Source organism: Penicillium verhagenii (genome assembly GCF_028828195.1).
Source record: "Penicillium verhagenii strain IBT 33310 chromosome Unknown utg000005l_segment0_segment0, whole genome shotgun sequence".
NCBI classification, from domain to species: domain Eukaryota; kingdom Fungi; phylum Ascomycota; class Eurotiomycetes; order Eurotiales; family Aspergillaceae; genus Penicillium; species Penicillium verhagenii.
In genome coordinates, this window is record NW_026643169.1 from 4,664,381 (window position 1) to 4,681,003 (window position 16,623).

At 48.7% G+C, this 16,623-nt stretch overlaps 6 protein-coding genes across 6 annotated transcripts; 1 reads left to right on the forward strand and 5 right to left on the reverse strand.

The window, feature by feature from the left end:
• Nucleotides 1-272: 272 nt before the first annotated feature.
• N7466_005243 (putative extracellular serine-rich protein) lies at nt 273-707 on the forward strand (the record flags this gene model as incomplete). The annotated part of the gene is made up of 1 exon (XM_057164640.1): nt 273-707. The coding sequence occupies one exon, from the start codon at nt 273-275 to the stop codon at nt 705-707; it is 435 nt and encodes a 144-aa protein (XP_057023321.1).
• Nucleotides 708-1,629: 922 nt separating this feature from the next.
• On the reverse strand, nt 1,630-3,372 carry N7466_005244 (putative mRNA processing protein (Mss51); the record flags this gene model as incomplete). Its single annotated transcript, XM_057164641.1, has 3 exons — nt 1,630-1,657; nt 1,730-2,387; nt 2,508-3,372. 3 exons carry the CDS (start codon nt 3,370-3,372, stop codon nt 1,630-1,632), a joined length of 1,551 nt encoding a protein of 516 aa, XP_057023322.1.
• A 614-nt stretch (nt 3,373-3,986) lies between these two features.
• On the reverse strand, nt 3,987-6,225 carry N7466_005245 (M3 family metallopeptidase; the record flags this gene model as incomplete). The annotated part of the gene is made up of 3 exons (XM_057164642.1): nt 3,987-4,179; nt 4,249-4,883; nt 4,933-6,225. The coding sequence occupies 3 exons, from the start codon at nt 6,223-6,225 to the stop codon at nt 3,987-3,989; spliced, it is 2,121 nt and encodes a 706-aa protein (XP_057023323.1).
• A 618-nt stretch (nt 6,226-6,843) lies between these two features.
• On the reverse strand, nt 6,844-11,030 carry N7466_005246 (OSBP family protein; the record flags this gene model as incomplete). The annotated part of the gene is made up of 4 exons (XM_057164643.1): nt 6,844-7,614; nt 7,689-9,421; nt 9,505-10,742; nt 11,011-11,030. 4 exons carry the CDS (start codon nt 11,028-11,030, stop codon nt 6,844-6,846), a joined length of 3,762 nt encoding a protein of 1,253 aa, XP_057023324.1.
• Nucleotides 11,031-11,374: 344 nt separating this feature from the next.
• Nucleotides 11,375-12,534, reverse strand: N7466_005247 (ATP synthase complex assembly protein ATP12; the record flags this gene model as incomplete). The annotated part of the gene is made up of 2 exons (XM_057164644.1): nt 11,375-12,168; nt 12,258-12,534. 2 exons carry the CDS (start codon nt 12,532-12,534, stop codon nt 11,375-11,377), a joined length of 1,071 nt encoding a protein of 356 aa, XP_057023325.1.
• A 1,723-nt stretch (nt 12,535-14,257) lies between these two features.
• N7466_005248 (glycosyltransferase family 2 protein) lies at nt 14,258-16,492 on the reverse strand (the record flags this gene model as incomplete). Its single annotated transcript, XM_057164645.1, has 4 exons — nt 14,258-14,377; nt 14,738-15,029; nt 15,493-16,362; nt 16,455-16,492. 4 exons carry the CDS (start codon nt 16,490-16,492, stop codon nt 14,258-14,260), a joined length of 1,320 nt encoding a protein of 439 aa, XP_057023326.1.
• Nucleotides 16,493-16,623: the final 131 nt, after the last annotated feature.

Genomic DNA, 16,623 nt, shown 5'->3' on the forward strand with positions numbered 1-16,623 from the left:
CCGCTAAACCCAACCGAGCTAAGTGTATTTCCCCTAAGATTAGGCTTCATTTCCCACTTCTCCTAGCAAAAAAAAACCCGAAAGCTCTCTTCTCTTCTCTTCTTCACTGATTCCAGTGCCATTCGTTTTTGATCTCTCCTTAGCACACGGGCTGTCGCATTCGTTTCTACCCAGCTCCATTCACTCTTTCATTCTCTTCGGACTTTCCAGATCAATATCAAACCCAACTCTTCCCACCACCAAACTCAAAACTATCAACAAATACCGCAAACATGCACTTCTTCAAGGCCATCGTTCTCCTCCTCGCCCCCATCGCCCTCGCGGCTGAGGCAACCGTCACCAAGACCGTCACCCTGGTCCCCTCGGGCTACACTCCCAGCAGCTCGACCCCGACCCCCACTTTCACCCCGTGCCCGCCTGTCTCAACCTCGACCTCTACTCCCCTGCGCACCAGCACCCCCTACACCCCGAGCCCCAGCGCCACCGCCAGCCCCAGCTTCACCGTCAAGCCCAGCTCCTCCACCCCTCTGATCAAGGCTACTTCCGCCATCGAGGCTGCGCCCACCCAGTCTGGCTCTGACTCTACTACCCAGACCGCTGCTGCCTCGGCCGCTGCCTCTTCGCCCGCTACTGGCGCCGCTTCGCGCCAGTTCCCCGGTGCCGTTGCCGCGGGTGCGCTCGCTATCGCTGGTCTGCTGATGGTCTAATCGGGTCGCGCTAGTGCCGATGTAGATGCCCATACCGCATCGCATGTTCTGGTTCGAAATGCGCGTCGCACGCGTCGCCATCTGGGAGACCGATGCGATCGGAACTTTTACAATTGTCCCTGTTGAAGCAGCTTCCTGTCAGCTACAAGCTACAGTGCTGTCGGGTACCACGCACCATCTAGGATGGTCACTACCACTTTCTTTTCTTTCCTATCAACTCTTGGAATCTTGGGCCTTTATTCTTTCTACTTTTATCTTCTTCTTTCTTGTCTTGGCTGCCCACCTTGATGCATACATATTCTCCTGATATACCTTTTTTTTTTTTTTTATATTCTCCATCCGTCGATGACCACGGCTGCTGTGATGTGTTCTCCGAATTCTTCATGTCTATACCCTTACTTTTATATCCCTTTCTACCTAACAACCCTTTTTCATGTCATCCATGTTTTTTGTTTAATATTTTACGATTTTTTTGGATTGATCCGGGAATTAATCAAACCCTCCCTTTTTCAGCGGTGATGGAATCATCTCTGCTGGCTTGGATGACATTTTTGTTCTCAACGTAGACTTCTGTAAAGCTTTGTTTTTTTATTATGACATTGAAAGGATTGAGGGCTATACAGTATCATAAACCTCGTATAACCTTAACCCTAGTGGGTCCGGTGCAGGATTCCCTACTGTATTTTGGACATAAGGTTTATGATACGAAGCTTAACGATCTGATATCACACGCTAACCAGTTGACCTTGGAAGTCAGGTCATAGATTGGATCGAACAAGATTCGCATAACATAATACATATTTCAAGAGAGGACTAGAGATGTCTATCTACTACACACGAGTCCCCAACTCAATTGGGGACAAGAGGGGAAGAGGGGGGTCGAAAAACAAAAGTAATATCATACAGGAAGCAGCGACACCATTTACTCGCTCTTGTAAGTGGCCTCGTATCTATATCAAAAGTTAGTAATTGTTTTTCTCTCTCTTTCAAATGGGACAAAATGATGGGCGGTAATAACATACCTCTTGCCTCGGAATCCCCACAAACCCCAGTTACCACATGAAACATCATGCGGATCCTGGTCGTTCAAATCCCAACGCAGACTGCGGAAGATATTCTCACCGGGCTCGAGAAGCATGTCGAACTCGCCGGCACACTTCTCATGCACCCAGTTGATATCGCGCTCCATATCCCACTGTGTGTACCCGGTGCACAGGATGGGCACCTTGGTCTCAAGCAGTTGAGGGAGGGTCTCTTGCCACTCGGCTGAGCTGGAAGGATGACCCAGACCAGGGTGGAAGAGCATGAAGCAATCCAGGTAAGGATCGAAGGGCTGGAAGTAGTTTGCCTTGTACATGGTGTGGAAGTATTCAACGTAGGTGGTGATCTTCATCTGGCCACCCAGGCGGTCCTCCACAATTCCACCGAACGGATTTCCAGGAGTGCGCTCCGGCAACGGGTATTCGGCGTCGCGGTTAGTCATGCTCTCGGGTCCGATGAAGATCAGGTGCAGCAAGGAGCGGGGGAACATGTACTGGAGCTGCAGCCACACATCACGAGGAAGAGAAGATTCGGCACGGGCACCGAGAATGAAGAGTCGGACTGGCGGGGCCTTCAAGCGCAGACCCTTTGCGTCGACACCTTCACCGGTGCGGGGAGGGTGCAGGGAGTATCGGAGGGCTAAATATTAGAAAAGAAACGGAGATTCAGTCAGTCAAGTGATCACAAAGAGGTTGCAGGCAACTGCATAGTAGGTTTCATGTTCCAAAGTAAAAAAAGAGAGAGAGAGAGAAAACATACCGCTCAAGCTCTTCAATCCCTCGGGTGTGAGCTGGTTCTTGCTTCGGACATTATATGGGCTGAGCTCATGCAAGACACTAGCAATAGTCTGCGGGTAGGTGAGCATCCGGGTAACCTGGCGCATAGCCCGGTCGGAGTTGACTGCCTCAAACTCGCGAGTGTACATGAGGGTATCCCAATTGGTCATGTTGACCACGAAATTGTCATCCTGGACACCTGGGTAGGAGAATTCGGGGAAGAAGCGGCCGGAGTGCAGGTCATGGTCGTCCTCGTTAATTTGGCGAAGCGTGTCACAAACCTCCAAGTGAGCCTCGAAGTCATCCATCCAATGGCCCTCGGAGCAGTAGACAGGGACACCACAATCGGGGCATTCGAAATGCGAGTGGGCCGGGGGCAAGTTAGCCGCATCTTGGGTCTTTCGTGCCTCGGGGTCATGCGGCGAGACAGGAACACGGGTCTGTTGGTGATCTGGGTGAGGACAGTGGGCATTTTCCTTAATGAAGGCAGCGCGTTTTCGGATTTCGGGAGAGGGAGAGTTGGAGAAGGAATGGAAGAGGTTGTCCTGTTTCAAAATAGCTCGTGTATCGACGGAGGAGCCGGAGGCGGTGGAAGCTGCGCGGTGTGCGAGCGATGGAGGCGAGGAAGGCTTGACAGCGGAAGTAGCCTTGCTAGCGCCTTGAGTCAATTCTGGGGATTTATCCAATGGACGGTTGTGACGTCCCGAGCCAAAGCTGCGAGTCCACGGAGAAGCTGTGATTCTCCGACGCGAAGGAGCAAGGGTCTGCAGGCGAGCCGAGGGAGCTGGGGCCCGGACTCCCTGGCGGAGCACCTGAAGGCATTGGGCACAGGTGTAGCCAGCTGCCATCGTGAAATGTGGGGGTGATTCAAAAAGAAGTGAGTGAGAGTTGATTAAACTGGTCGTTTTTCCTCAGATGATCCCGCGCACGTGACGGGGAAGTGGAGTTCGGGAGTTTATCAATTTATCATGTAGATCAGGCAATGTTGGAGCTTCAATTCCATCACAAGACATACAGGTTGAGGCTTTATCCTTCTAATCTTCATATTATCGGAAATATTGGCTTATTTTTGTTAACCTGGGATTATTACCTGCGGTGCATAGGTACCTAGTAGGTAGCTTAATTGAAACTTCACCAAATGTTCAGCTGCATGTACTGTGACCTTTATGTTAAATAATAGTGTGCATATACTAGTACTTGTGTATCTTTTTTTTTTATTTGACTTTATTGGAATTACTACTAGTCTTATTGATTCAATCTATACTATGCACATAGTACATACTACTAGTATATGGAAGCCTGGCAACTGAGGGCCAATCTGACAGAAGCTATCAAGTATAAGCAGAAATCTTTAGCCGTTGTATAGGTAACTTCATTGTTAATTAAAAAAAAAGAACATAGTATTGAGAAGGAGAAAAACTTCAAGGCTCAAATGTTGGCAATGTAGAGCCTTAGTCAAGACTCAAGCCAGACCGAGTTCCTTGAAGAATGCCTCTCTGCTTGGTTCACGACCTAAGAAATCAGTCAGGGTCTGCATCCCATCCTGGCTGTCACCCTTCTCAAGAACAAGGTGCCGATATCTGCGGCCCTCTTTGGCGTTGAGAGGATCAGATCGGAATACCGTATTGAACATATCAAGGGCATATACTTCTGACCTTTATAGGGTATTTCCAAGATTAGTTTAAGATCGATAATCTTCAAGGAAGGCCGGTTGGAGTTCTCACCATAGATAACTATAAAAGCCTGCATCATACGTGCCCATCCAGTGTGGACTATTTGCCTCGCCATGGCCCCATCCATCACCCTGACCTAGTGTCTCAGGACCATCAGTCAGTCTGATAGCCTTTCGCAGGCTGTTATATTTTGACGAGATATCCAAATCCATGATCTCTTTGTGAGTTCTAGGTGTATGGATTTTCAGATCAAAGATACTAAGAAATACCCGATGCAAGTGATACAGGGCCCTTTTCGAGTTGCGTGACTGGATAAGCCCTGTAATCATCTCTTCAGGGATTTGTTCCGAGGGCCTTGATTGCCGTTCTTCTTTCTCTAGACCGCAGATTTCTGTCGATAAAGTTGAGTAGTGTCGACTCAGTGACTTCAACTGTGAAGGTAGCCAGCACCAGTTCTCAAGCATCTGACTAGGCGCTTCTGCAAAGTCTTCAGTTGATTTGGTACCATGAAAAGTTGAATAAATAGTCTTTGCCACAAGATCATGGATAGCGTGTCCCAATTCATGAAATATCGTCACAACATCGTCGTGTCTTAAAAGAGTGGGTTTACCAGGGCTCGGCTTGGGGAACTGGCATAATAAAGCCGTGGACGGATAGTAGCGTGTGTTGCCATGTCGAATAAAGCCCTATATGTAGTCAGCTCTGAACAAGTTATTAATAGTAGGTAATACGTACTGGCTGCAGATTCCAATTCGATGGATTTGGATATTTACCGTCTCGTGAGAACAGGTCCATGTAGAGATAGCCAACGAATCCACTGCCTAGGTCGCCATCGTCCCAAACATTGAAAACCAGTACATCCTCATGCCAAACAATGTCACTGCCTTTGTCGACGACCATTTCTCTGAAAACGAGACCAAACAGTCTCTCAAAAATCCTTAGCATGGATTGGACAGTGGTCTGCAAAGGAAAATACTCTGCGATCTTCTCGTGGTCGATCGACAATTCATTTTCTCTCATTAAACGACCATAGAATGAATGATCCCAGAGATAAAAGCCGTGAAATTCTTCTCCACGAGACTCTAGATCTGCCCTTTTCAACTGAGCTTGCTCGGCAAGCTCTCTGTGACCACTGCTTGTTAACTTGGACCACAAGTCATCCAAGAAAACCTCCACCGTCTCTGGGTTTTTGGCCATCTTCTCTTCTATTCTGAAGGATGCGTGATTGGAATAATCAAGCAGCCGAGCAGCTTCATCACGAAGCACCACAGCCTCCTTGAGGATGTACGCATTCTGTGAGCATTTGTTCTCATTGGCAATGAAGATATTCTTTCGGGTTTCTTCGGTCTTTGCATATTTCAGTGCCATGGACACATCCGATGACTTGAAACTTAGCCAAATCTTGCCCAAATGATTTTCATCCGTTTTTCTGCTCTGTAAGCTGGATATCAAGTCCATAGGTACTCCATCCAAGTCCTGCGGGGTAAGCCAGATACCCCCACTCTCGCTGTTGAGATTCTTTTTGTAGTCAATTCTCAGCTGATTGAGATGTTTCTTGATTTCTTTGAAGCGACCCCGCTGAGATTCAGGCAATCCCAATCCATTTCGGTAATAATCTTTGTATTTTCTCTCCAACAGTCGGCGTGATTCTGGATCCAGTTCTTCAATGTTGCTTTTGTGGACCCACTTGACTAGGTTGTATAGATCTTCCCGAGTCTCCGTCTCAAGAACAAAATCGTTAAAAAGCTTCTCAGCCTCCCCTGATGCATCACGTAGTTCCGGATCGGTCGACACAGATTGATAGAATTTGAGGATTTCGAATTCAACCGCCAATGAACTCTCATCATTCGCGAGTGGTAACAGAACATTTGCAAAAGCTGCGCCCTCTAGTGGGACATGTGCCACAAGCTCATCTTTCGCCTTTCGAGAACGCTCTATCAAATCCCTGGCCTTGCTCAGGACCGTCGATGGTGTGTCAGTGAATCTTGGAGGCGCTTGAGGTGGCCCTTGCAGCTTGTTTGATGACATTGTTCGTATATGTTGATGCCGTAAGGTATCGCAGTGAAGCGGGAAAAGAGAATTGAAGCCAGAATGCTAAGTTATGCTGGCGCTGCAGCGCACAATCATATCCAAAATCTATGCACCAGGCCACGCGTTTAGATTTGATTGAGTTTACAAAAAGTTGTGACAAGTTAACCAAGCCTATCACGAACCGGGGTTCAAACTCCAAACGGCTCTATGTGCATAAGAAAGTGACGAGCACTGCGCCGGACTCCGGACGCCAGGAGGAGCACTAATCCGGAAAGGGTAAACAAAAATCGCCAGGAGAAATACAGTCAACTGGTAGTACCAGTACTTACTGGTAGGTTGGGCTATTGACGTTTTACATTTCAAACATACATGTTTGTATGGTCAATTGACTTCAATGTTCTGGAATTGATTAAAATACAATTCATAATCGTGGATTCATGGATAGCGAAAGCCTTGTCCTTCGTAGTACTATTAACACAGTTACAGTGCAACTCAGAAACAAAAAGTTAACGAAATGACGCTTGTTCTCTAATACATGGTGATTGGGAAACAAAGATTCGAGTCCCCTCTACCTATTTGTACTGGGCCGATCAGGATTCGTTTTTTTTTCTCCAATCAGAAAATATCCTCGGCATTGCTCCAATCCTGGGCATCTCTGTTGGCCCAGTATTTACCATTGTGGGCCCAGTATTCCTCGCCAGTGGTAGCATCTCTGGCCCGAGTAAAGTACTGGGGGGAATACGTCTCGCCACTGGTCTCCCGTTCCCTCCGTTTGGCACGCTGCTTCTCCTCAACGCGATGCTTTTCATCTGCGGCAAAGTCATACTGGCCGTCCTCCATGGCACGCTGGTCAGGGCGCAACCGGGTGTCGGTAGGAGGCAGCCAAGACCTCAGATTGTCAGGGATGGCATTCAAAGTAATAACAAATGGAGTGAGGTTGAATGGCACACCCTTGGGGCGTTCATGGGCCTGCCAAACCAACAATGTCTTGGCTGACTCGGGGTCCTGACCGGAGACAGGTGCTTCGAATCCTGGAGTATGACGAGCGTAGATTTTGTCGTTCCATCGACCCCCCATACTCCACTTCGGGGAACCGGCGCGGTCAACCACCTTACCGCTGACTTGATAGGCCGAGGACGCTTTCCATCCACGGGGCTTAAAGTCAAGGTAGCAGACCTCACCAGTAGTCCAGTTCTTAATTTCCATCAAACCATAGTTGTCCACAGTGGGATTACCGGTAATGATTCCAATGACGGAAGATGTGACCTTCTTCCAAGTATACAACTCTTCGCCTCCTGTACAAGGTCGCAGCTTGAGGAACCAAGTTCCCAAAAGGTTAATGTCGAATGACTTGCCGTAGAACTTAGACTTGAGTGAGGATTCACCCTATATTCGAAATATTTGTCAGCTCGGAATACATAGAAAGATGAATCAACGATAGAAGGAGAGAAAAAACATACCCAGTAATCCCACTTGGGCGACTCCGCCCACGCCGCACCAATTGGCGGGTGGTGGCTAACCTGCTCGACAAAGAACCGGTAACCCTTATCGGGTCGCACATACTCAAAAGTCTCACCGAGCAGAGGGTTGAAGGGCTTGGCCACACGACCAATGGTAGATGCGTATTCACTCGCAGCATAGGAAGCCACATAAAGAAGACGCTCCATAGAGTCAGTTCGGTCTGCGGCAATATCGAGAAGATCAGTGTACTCCAAATCCTCTGCAACGCGCTGCAGCAATGAAGTCGGCTCGTTAAAGGACACAGGCAAGGTCATCTTTGTCATGTCTTTACCAATCATAGACTTCAAGATTCCCCAGAGACCGATCTTGGGCCGGTCATCGTTATCCATAGTGAGCTTTTGTCGCACGGGGTCTTCATAGCCTCTGAAAGAAGACTTGATCAGAACAGCCTTCTCTTTCCGGGCCAGAGCACTTTCATCCTCGGGTTCTTCGGGCTCTTGAATCTCAGTGGCTTGACTGAAGTCCTCTACTTCAATTTCACCCGCATCGATGGCATCAAAGAACTCATCTCCATCTGACTCAGAATCATAGAGACTGCTGATATGAGAAAGAACAGAGGGTTTGCGGTTCAGAGGAATCGGCTCTGTTGTCAGGCGACTTCCCTGGTCTTCTTGAGAAACTACTTCGGGGTCGCGAATCTCTGCCTGACTCGTCTCTAAAACGCTGGAGGGTTCCGTTGGCATACGCGAAGGAGCGGCGCTGATGGAGCGGCTGCTGCCAGTCGCGTTCTCCAGCGCCTCCTTCAAAGCTCGCTTGGTCCGCTTGCGCTTTTCTTCAGACTCGCCCATCTTGCCTTGGAGCTCTTCGTGTTCTTGAGCAACGCGGGCCATGCTCTCTTCCCACATGCGGCGGAGATGTTCTTCGCGGTTAAGACGATACTGCCAGTAGGAATCGCGGTCCCGTGAAATCTTGAGAAGATTCTGAACTAACCCCTTAAGACTACTGACAGCACCTTCGTAGGCAACAAGAGCTTGCTCAACAGCTGGATCTGCGATCGCCATTTCAGGATTCTTAGTTCTCTCAGCCTGCAGAGAAGCCGAGACATTTGCAAGAAGATCTAATTGAAGTTTGGCAGACTGCGCAGTGATGTTGAGTGCATCCTTATCATTAGTCGGCATATCTTCGTGGCTAGAAGCGTAGTCATTGAAGTCGTCGTCGTCGTCTCCATCCGGCACGGTGGTTACATGGCTGGCCACGCGGTTTACCTCACTGGGGCCAGCACCCTGATCCATCGACCCGTAAGCTGAGCCTTCATCCTCCTCGGCGGGTGATGTCTCAAGCGTTGTGCGCGATGCATGGGTGCTGAGTCTGGTGAAGCTGCTGCCACCAGGAACGCTAAGGGACGAGAGGGGTGGGCCCCTACCGCTGGTTCTGCGGCTAAGGCCAGATTCCGAGGGAGTATCTCCAGCGGACTGATCGATCTTAGCTAAACGAAGCGTCTCTGCGTTCTTCGAACGTTGCCGCTCTTCTTCCTTGGCTTCATCCTTGGCCCACTGGATTGCATTGTTTAAAGACCAGAACCAACGTTTGGCTTCCACGACATGGTTCGCTTTGAGATGGTACTTGACAGATGACTTGCCATGGATTTCAAAACGGGTCTTGTCCTGGGCATCCATGTTCAGTCTAGCAATTCTCATGTTGATAGCTCCACGACAAGCGGAGCCAGCGTCATCTGCAAAAATTAAATTAGCTTTGTTAAGCTCAACCACAATTAAGAACGGCACTAATATTGCGCTTCTGGAGGTTGGAACATACCCTGGTGCTTATAGTAGCTCAATACGCCATCCTCGAGAACAAACCATCGCAGCTTGTAGCCACTTGTGTAGTTGGTCCATTTCTTGAGATAACCTCTCATCTCACGGGCATCTTTACCAGCCAAAGGAGCCTCGCCAATAGAAGCACGGGCTGACAGACCTTGGGCATTGGTGTTTCCAAGAATGGCCCGCTCCTGAATGCCACGCTGCGCAATCGCAGCCGCGGGGGACTTTTTCAAGAGTGCACGAGTCTTGTCATCCTTGGTGACATCCTGGGGTAGCTTACCCTTCTTATCACGACGGAAGGGGTCCGCTCCATGAGTGAGAAGAATCTGGATGAGCTGCGCATCTTTGTTGCGAGCACCCTCATGCAACAGCGTTCCACCTGATTGCAAGGTAGCTCGGTCAGTAACCAGCTCCAGGCTGTTTACATCCAGTAGACCCTCCGCGCGCGGTTCTTCCAACAACTTCTCCAGATTATCGTAGTCCTTTCCGTTGATCAGGGCTTGAATTTCCTGGGTCTTGCTGTCGATAAAGAGGGATCGGGCCAGCTGTAGTTGCTGGAAGATCTCCGGGGTTCGCGCGGCATCGAGAGGGGTTTGACCGCGGTAGTTGATAATGGCATCGTTGACCTCGGGTCTATTCAACAGGTCACGTACTAGCGAAGTCCGTCCCAGTTGAGCAGCCAGATGAAGTGGCGTGTTTCCTTCACGATCGCGCGCGTTGATGTCCAACCCGGTGCCCGACGATAAGACAAACTCCACAACTTGGGGTTCGGCGCACTGCAAAGCCAGATGGAGGATTGTCGTTCCGTAAAGATTGTTTGCCACCTGGGGGTCCTTGGCCTCCTCGAGGGCTTTCGTGATCGCATTGGTATCTCCGCCGCGCAGGACCTCGAACAACCGGAACGTTCGTACGGACTGGTCCAGTGACATGCTGGCACTCTCCGCCTGAGGCGCGGAGGTTACATTATCCATGCCGTCGATAGCTTGGGAGCTCAAGTTGAGAGGGGTATCTTCGAGTATGGCAGGAGTTGAGGGAGATGGGCTCGGATCCAAAGCAGGTTTGCGGCGGCTGTGTCGGCTCAGACTGCGGGCGTGGGTCAATGGGGAGGAGTCATTCGTCGAGCCTGTCCCGGTTGAGTTGGCGTCGGTGTTGTCGTCTTGGCTCTTGTCTTCACCGCGGGATTTATCGCGGTGGAGAAGCGAGAGCGCTATAGAGCTGCGAGAGCGCTTATGCCTGCGGGACAACGACATGGGGGGTCAGTCACATGAAAGTTCCCAGGAAGGTACGAGTGGTATTGTATAGATCGCAGTTTCCACCAGTGATTTGCGCGGTTCTGTAATTTCTCCGGCGTTTTGTTCCCCCTCGGATGTATCTTTTCTTCTCGTAAATGAGAAGCGACACCTGGAATCCCCCGCGTGGTCTTGGCCATGGGGAAACCACCTTGGAACCATGGGTCCAAGCGGTTTTGGAGGGGAAGAAAGGGCAAATAAACGAAACTCACCCTTCAGGTTTCTCGGTCATGGTGTAGAATGCCCCGTCTCGAATACGTGGGGTATTAAGAGTCAGGACGAAAGCATGAAGAATGCAGTGCGAACCGGTGGAATATCAGGGGAATCAAAAAGAGGCTTTGTTTTGAGGGGGGCAAGGGGTCGATCACTCCGGCTCTTGGCGCCCCTGTACGGAGTAGATATCACGGAATCAGGGAACTACTAGTACTATGTTTAATGCTTTAAATTGTTTTTTTTTCTCCTCTTCTTTTTACAATTGATCGTCTCCTGGACCTTTAGACCTCGGAAACCTTGGAATATACAGGATACGTAAAATTTCTATATAATGGAACAACTATAGTACAGATTTCTCATCATCTAACGAGTTTCGCCGCTGACCAAAACAACAACGCTACCAAGTTGTCGCTTCATGTCCTCCTTACCAACATCGTGAGTATCCTCAACTTCACCCCACATATCCGTCTGCCACTTGACTTCCAAGCTCGAAGCCTCGGCCGCCTCGTCCAAGCCAAACTTCTTCACACCAGATCGCTGAATGTGGCGGAAGTTTTCACTCCATTCTACCAACAGGCGCACAGCCACCAAGAGACTCTTCGAAGCCAAGATACCTCGCTCTAACCCAGCCAGATCATGAGGTGCCAGTTGCGAGACCCAGCCTCGGATGGTTTCCTGAGTGGTGGGTGGCTGCGACAATGGAATAATGCTGTTCGTGTCGAGGATAGGTGTGATCTCCAATCCAGGCCAGACCTTGGTGGACAGGAAGCTCATGATATCCTTGGAAACACGGATTTGGATCTCACGTAGTGTCTCAGTTTTGCCTCCCGTCTCTTCCATGCGTCCAAAGAGCCCAGCTTCTCTCTCTGGCTCCCAACAGAGTAGGGTGTCTGTTTCCAAGTACCGCATGGCGGTTTCGACAATCTGTGTTCGAGTGGTAGTTTCGCCCCGGGCATCTTCGCGAATGATATCTTCGGCACGGGCTGCGAGGGATGTCAGGGGGATAAGGTGGCTCTTGAGGGCTTGTTGGGCAGATGTCATCACATCCCATTCCACGGCGATCGCGTGCGCCAGTTGAGGCTTGGTTGAGGGTATTGAGAGAATGTCCTTGTTCGGGGTTCTCACGGGGCGCTTATCGAGCAATACTTGGTATTCACCTGTTACAGCAGAATTGGATCCATCGTCAGTCCTACTAGTTTCCAGATAAATCTATCTCCACTCCCATAACACGGAGTCCCAAACATACCGGCTTTGCCGTGAACGTGAACATCTTTCCAGAAGCGCTTCTTCAGCGGAGAAGGCTTAGTTAATCGTGATCGTAATTCCTCTTCTGAAGACGTCTCAACCTCTGATTGACCGGTTTTATCCTTAAACTCCACTGGGGCCGGAGCTTTGGGCGGGGGACCATGGGCAGTGACTGGGTGTGGAACGGCGGCGCGGAAGGGGGAAGAGTGGAATTGGCGTGCAGCGTTGTATCGCACGGCGGAGGAAAGCTGCGGGAATGCAGCACGAATAGTAGCCATGCTTGGATTTTCAGGTTGGTGAAAGACAAGGGTTGCAGCTACCGGAGAAGTTGCGGAACTGGAACTTTTTGCGAGTCTCGGCCCGACCGTTCCTTGGCCCGTGCTTGCTTACTGTTGCGGACTACAAGTTACGAGTCTACACTGTACACTACTAGTACGATTACAACTACCAGGTTTGATTTAGAAAGATCGGATGGAATAGGTTTTCATATAATTATTGTTTTCCATCGATATCTAATCTGTTAAAATGACTACAATTGACGCCAAAATCACCTTCATCATGACAAGATGGGTTTACCTAAGCCCTGGCCTGACCAGCGATATAAAGAATTTATGCAACTAGATATGCTCGGGGGAGTGTACTGAATTCCATACAAAGAGCCTTCAAAAAGAGACACATGCATGTGTTTGAGTTCCTCAAGTGCTCAAGTATCTTTACTTCAAATGTTGGTTGTTTTGTTGAATGAACTATTTCACCTTGGATCGACTTGCCTCGTACCCAGGCAACAATCACAACAGTTGTCAGAAGGTTTGAATTAACACAAGCCGCTATTTTATATTCGAATGAAACAAGATCCTCTGAATTAATTGGCTTTACGGGCTGCATCCATATTTTATCAATTGAAAATGGAATCTATTCAAATGATGGACTACTAGACCCTAAAAGGCCGTAACCTTGGAAGGTGACTAAACTTCAACCAATCAGATAACTAACTAGTAGTATCCATGGATGTATACTACTACTGGTACTATGTATGTACTACCACATTTGTACGTCTATAAGGTCCATGTCCTTTCAGTCTGCAGTATGCTCAGTCCAATTGGTATACGCATCTCGTCTTTCAGCTGTTGTCGATCACTCAACTTGCATGGAGTTTTTCCGATCGTCGGTCAATTTATGATGTCCCCGATTCCCCGGACAGTGGCTGAGGCTACTGCAGTATTGCATCAGGGATAAGCGCTTTCCAATGTCGATCGGGGGATATTAGTATTTACTATGTCCGATGACATCAATTTCAAGAACTTCATCACAAATCATGTGCATATTCCAGTTGATTAGAGATTATTCAACAGCAATCAGAAGCCCTCCTTTGCATCTAGATCCCAAAGAAAAGAAAATAGAAAATGTTGAAATACTACCAAGAAAAAGAATCCGGGGGAATCAGAATCAAGAATCAAACAAGCTGAACAGGAGACGCAAAGCGCAAAAAGGCAAAACGACGAGAACCGCCCATGCTTTTGTAATTTACAAGAAATGGCAATTCAAAAAGACTGCAAAGCTCAAAGCTGGCCTGCCCTTTTTGGGTTGGAGAAGAAGAGAGAAAAAAAGAGAATCATATGCAGCGAAGAGAAGAAAAAAAAAAGAGGAAGAAAAAGGGAATTGAGAAATTGAGGGAAAAAAGCCGAATAGATCGGAATGCCGGTACTGTGGCATTACGGATCAGTTTTCTGTCGAATCCGAGAAAGAGGAAGGGCCTGTCAAATTGGAACAAGCCTTCGACTCAATCATGCAAAGGCAAAAAAAGTCGTAAAAATCAAAGCGCTGGATCTAGAGTGGGCGAAACGAAGAAGAATAATAAAAAGCGGGTTCGAAAAAAAAAATGTTCGAACGTCGAAACAATGGTCATCACGGCATTTCATCGTAAAGTTCCAGGGCCCCATTCACCTGTAGGTCTGTGATCCCCGATGCACCTCCATGCACGGAGTCTCCGTCTCAAGAGGCCTATTTGGTGAGATAGCTGGGGTAGTAGGGATACTGTTGCTTTTGGCGATCGGCATCAGTAAGTTTCTTCATGCGCTCCGCGTCATAGTCGTCAGCGCCATCACGGCTACCCCATGTGGTCTGTAAATGCACAGTTAGCAAGGATTCAAATCCAGGAAATGTGATGTCTGAAACAGGAAAAAAAGACACCAGTGGATCATTGGTAGAAATGTGTAATGAAAACAAAAACAAGCGAGGTGAAAAAAAAAAATAAAGAGAAAGAAATCGTTCACACGGGAAAAATAGTGGGTAAAAAATCATGCAAGAAGGAGGAGTCGTGATCAAAGCGTTCTTGAGCTGGCGTGTCATAGGAAGAGAGAAAAAGCATGGGGGAAAATAGGGAAAGTGGGAGGGGCAGAAGGTAGCAAGTTGAACTTTGTATGGTGCTTTTGAAAACCCGCGAAAAATCTCCATCAAATCACCAGTTTTAAAATTACTTACCACATTAAGTGTCATCACCGCGTACATCTTGATTGCACCGTGGAAATAACCGAAGATCATTGACACAGGCAAAAGAAAGACGTCGACCGGGTACCGGATATAGTGGCCAAGTAGTTTGATAAACTTGCTCGTAAAAACCCACAAAATGAGCATACGCATGGCACGATGGTGGAGGACTTCACCCCACGGAGCGGTCCCTCGGTGGCACAGCCAAACCAATAGTAGGTCACCAAGGAGAGCGGGAGGCGACAAAGTTGTCAGGTGTACAGCATAAGAGCTCCAGGGCTGACGACTAGAACCAAAAAGTTAGCGGCTGAAGTAGACAAAAAAAAACCAAAGACTATCAAAATCGCAGATACATATCACACGAGGCAAAAAAAAAAAATAGATGATTCGGATACCCCGAGAACCCCGAGAAGGCCAGTGCTCATGGTTTTTTCCCCCGGACATGAGCTTTCTGGTTACCCACAGTCCCTTTCGGGTCCTTGGCTGGGGACAAAAAACGGGCTTTTGTACGAGTGCAGATGCAGGCTTTGCATCATGCACAACAGACGCACGATGGGCCGAGGCCATTCGAGTGACCTGCCACCCAAAAAAAGAAAGAAAAAAAAGGGAAGAAATTGGAAAGCGAATGGGACAAAATAGTCGATCGGAGAAAAAGCTGAGCTGAACGGGGGCAAAAAAAAAAGGAAAAAGAAAAGAACAGGAAAAGGGAACAAAAAAGAAAAAAAAATATAGGGCGATGTGTCACTTACTACCAAATATGCCCTTCGTGAAACATGCTGGACAGATTGCTCCGCCAATTGCTTCGAGACCAACGCGCGCATTGCTTCAGGAATCGGGGGTTATCTTCCAATGTAGTGAGGACCTCTGCTTCGGGGTGATACTGCATATAAGTCTCCCAACCATGAGAGACCATCCAGCGGGTGATGAAGTTATCGTCGTCGGCATTAAGCTGGTACTTCCCCCACCACCACTCCTCGTTGGTGAAAGCATATGTAAAGCCCTCGTCCTGGAGAATCTTAGTTCGGTAAGCCACCGTCCGGCCCGACATGCAGGGCAATCCTCCGTCTAGATTGGTCGTAGCCCCGCAATCGAAGTTGCGTCGCTCCAGATACAAGGCTCCCAGGTACCCCCAGACGCGCTGTGAGAGGGAGGGCGAGATGGCTCGACGCAGACGTTGGCAAGTCACGACGCCTCCGTATCGTTCGTCCTTTTCAAAGGGGGCCAGAATCCACGGCAGCACGGTTGATGGCCAGCTCACGTCGTCGTCGGCCAGTAGGGTGATTGCCGTGCGGACCTCGGGGATAGCTCTGGTCATCTGGCGACGCTTGTTGGGGTGAGTAACGGTGAAGAGACGAATTCGGGATTTGGAGGCCGGCATCACGCTCAACATTCTCTCGGCCTTTTTCCGATTGGCCTCGATGGTCACCAGAAGGATCTCAAAGGGCTTGTTAACCAAGATTGAACGGATTGTTTCAACCAGCTCTTCTCCGCATCCTTCCAAGGTGGGGATAATAACCGAGACATCTTGGGAAGTCAATTTCGGAGATTCTGGGGGTGGGATCGGCTTGAATGTCCAGAAGGAAACCAGATTGACCACGAGGCGAAAGTAGCGATACACACTAATTTCCGGTTCAAGTCAGCCGCCACCAATTGAGTAAATTGGAACTTTTTCCAATCTTTCTTTTTGGGGATTTCTCATCTTGACACTCACAAGAGCGCAACAAAGGCCCGTAGGAAAGGAAAGGCCATTATGGTATTTCCTTTTGTTTTTCTCTTCCAGTGATTTTTTCGGTTCTCTTTCTCTCTCTCTCTCTCTCTCTCTCAATGTAGTTTTTGTTCCTGTTTGAAAAAGGGGTTGAAGGGCGGGTTTTCTTTATAGA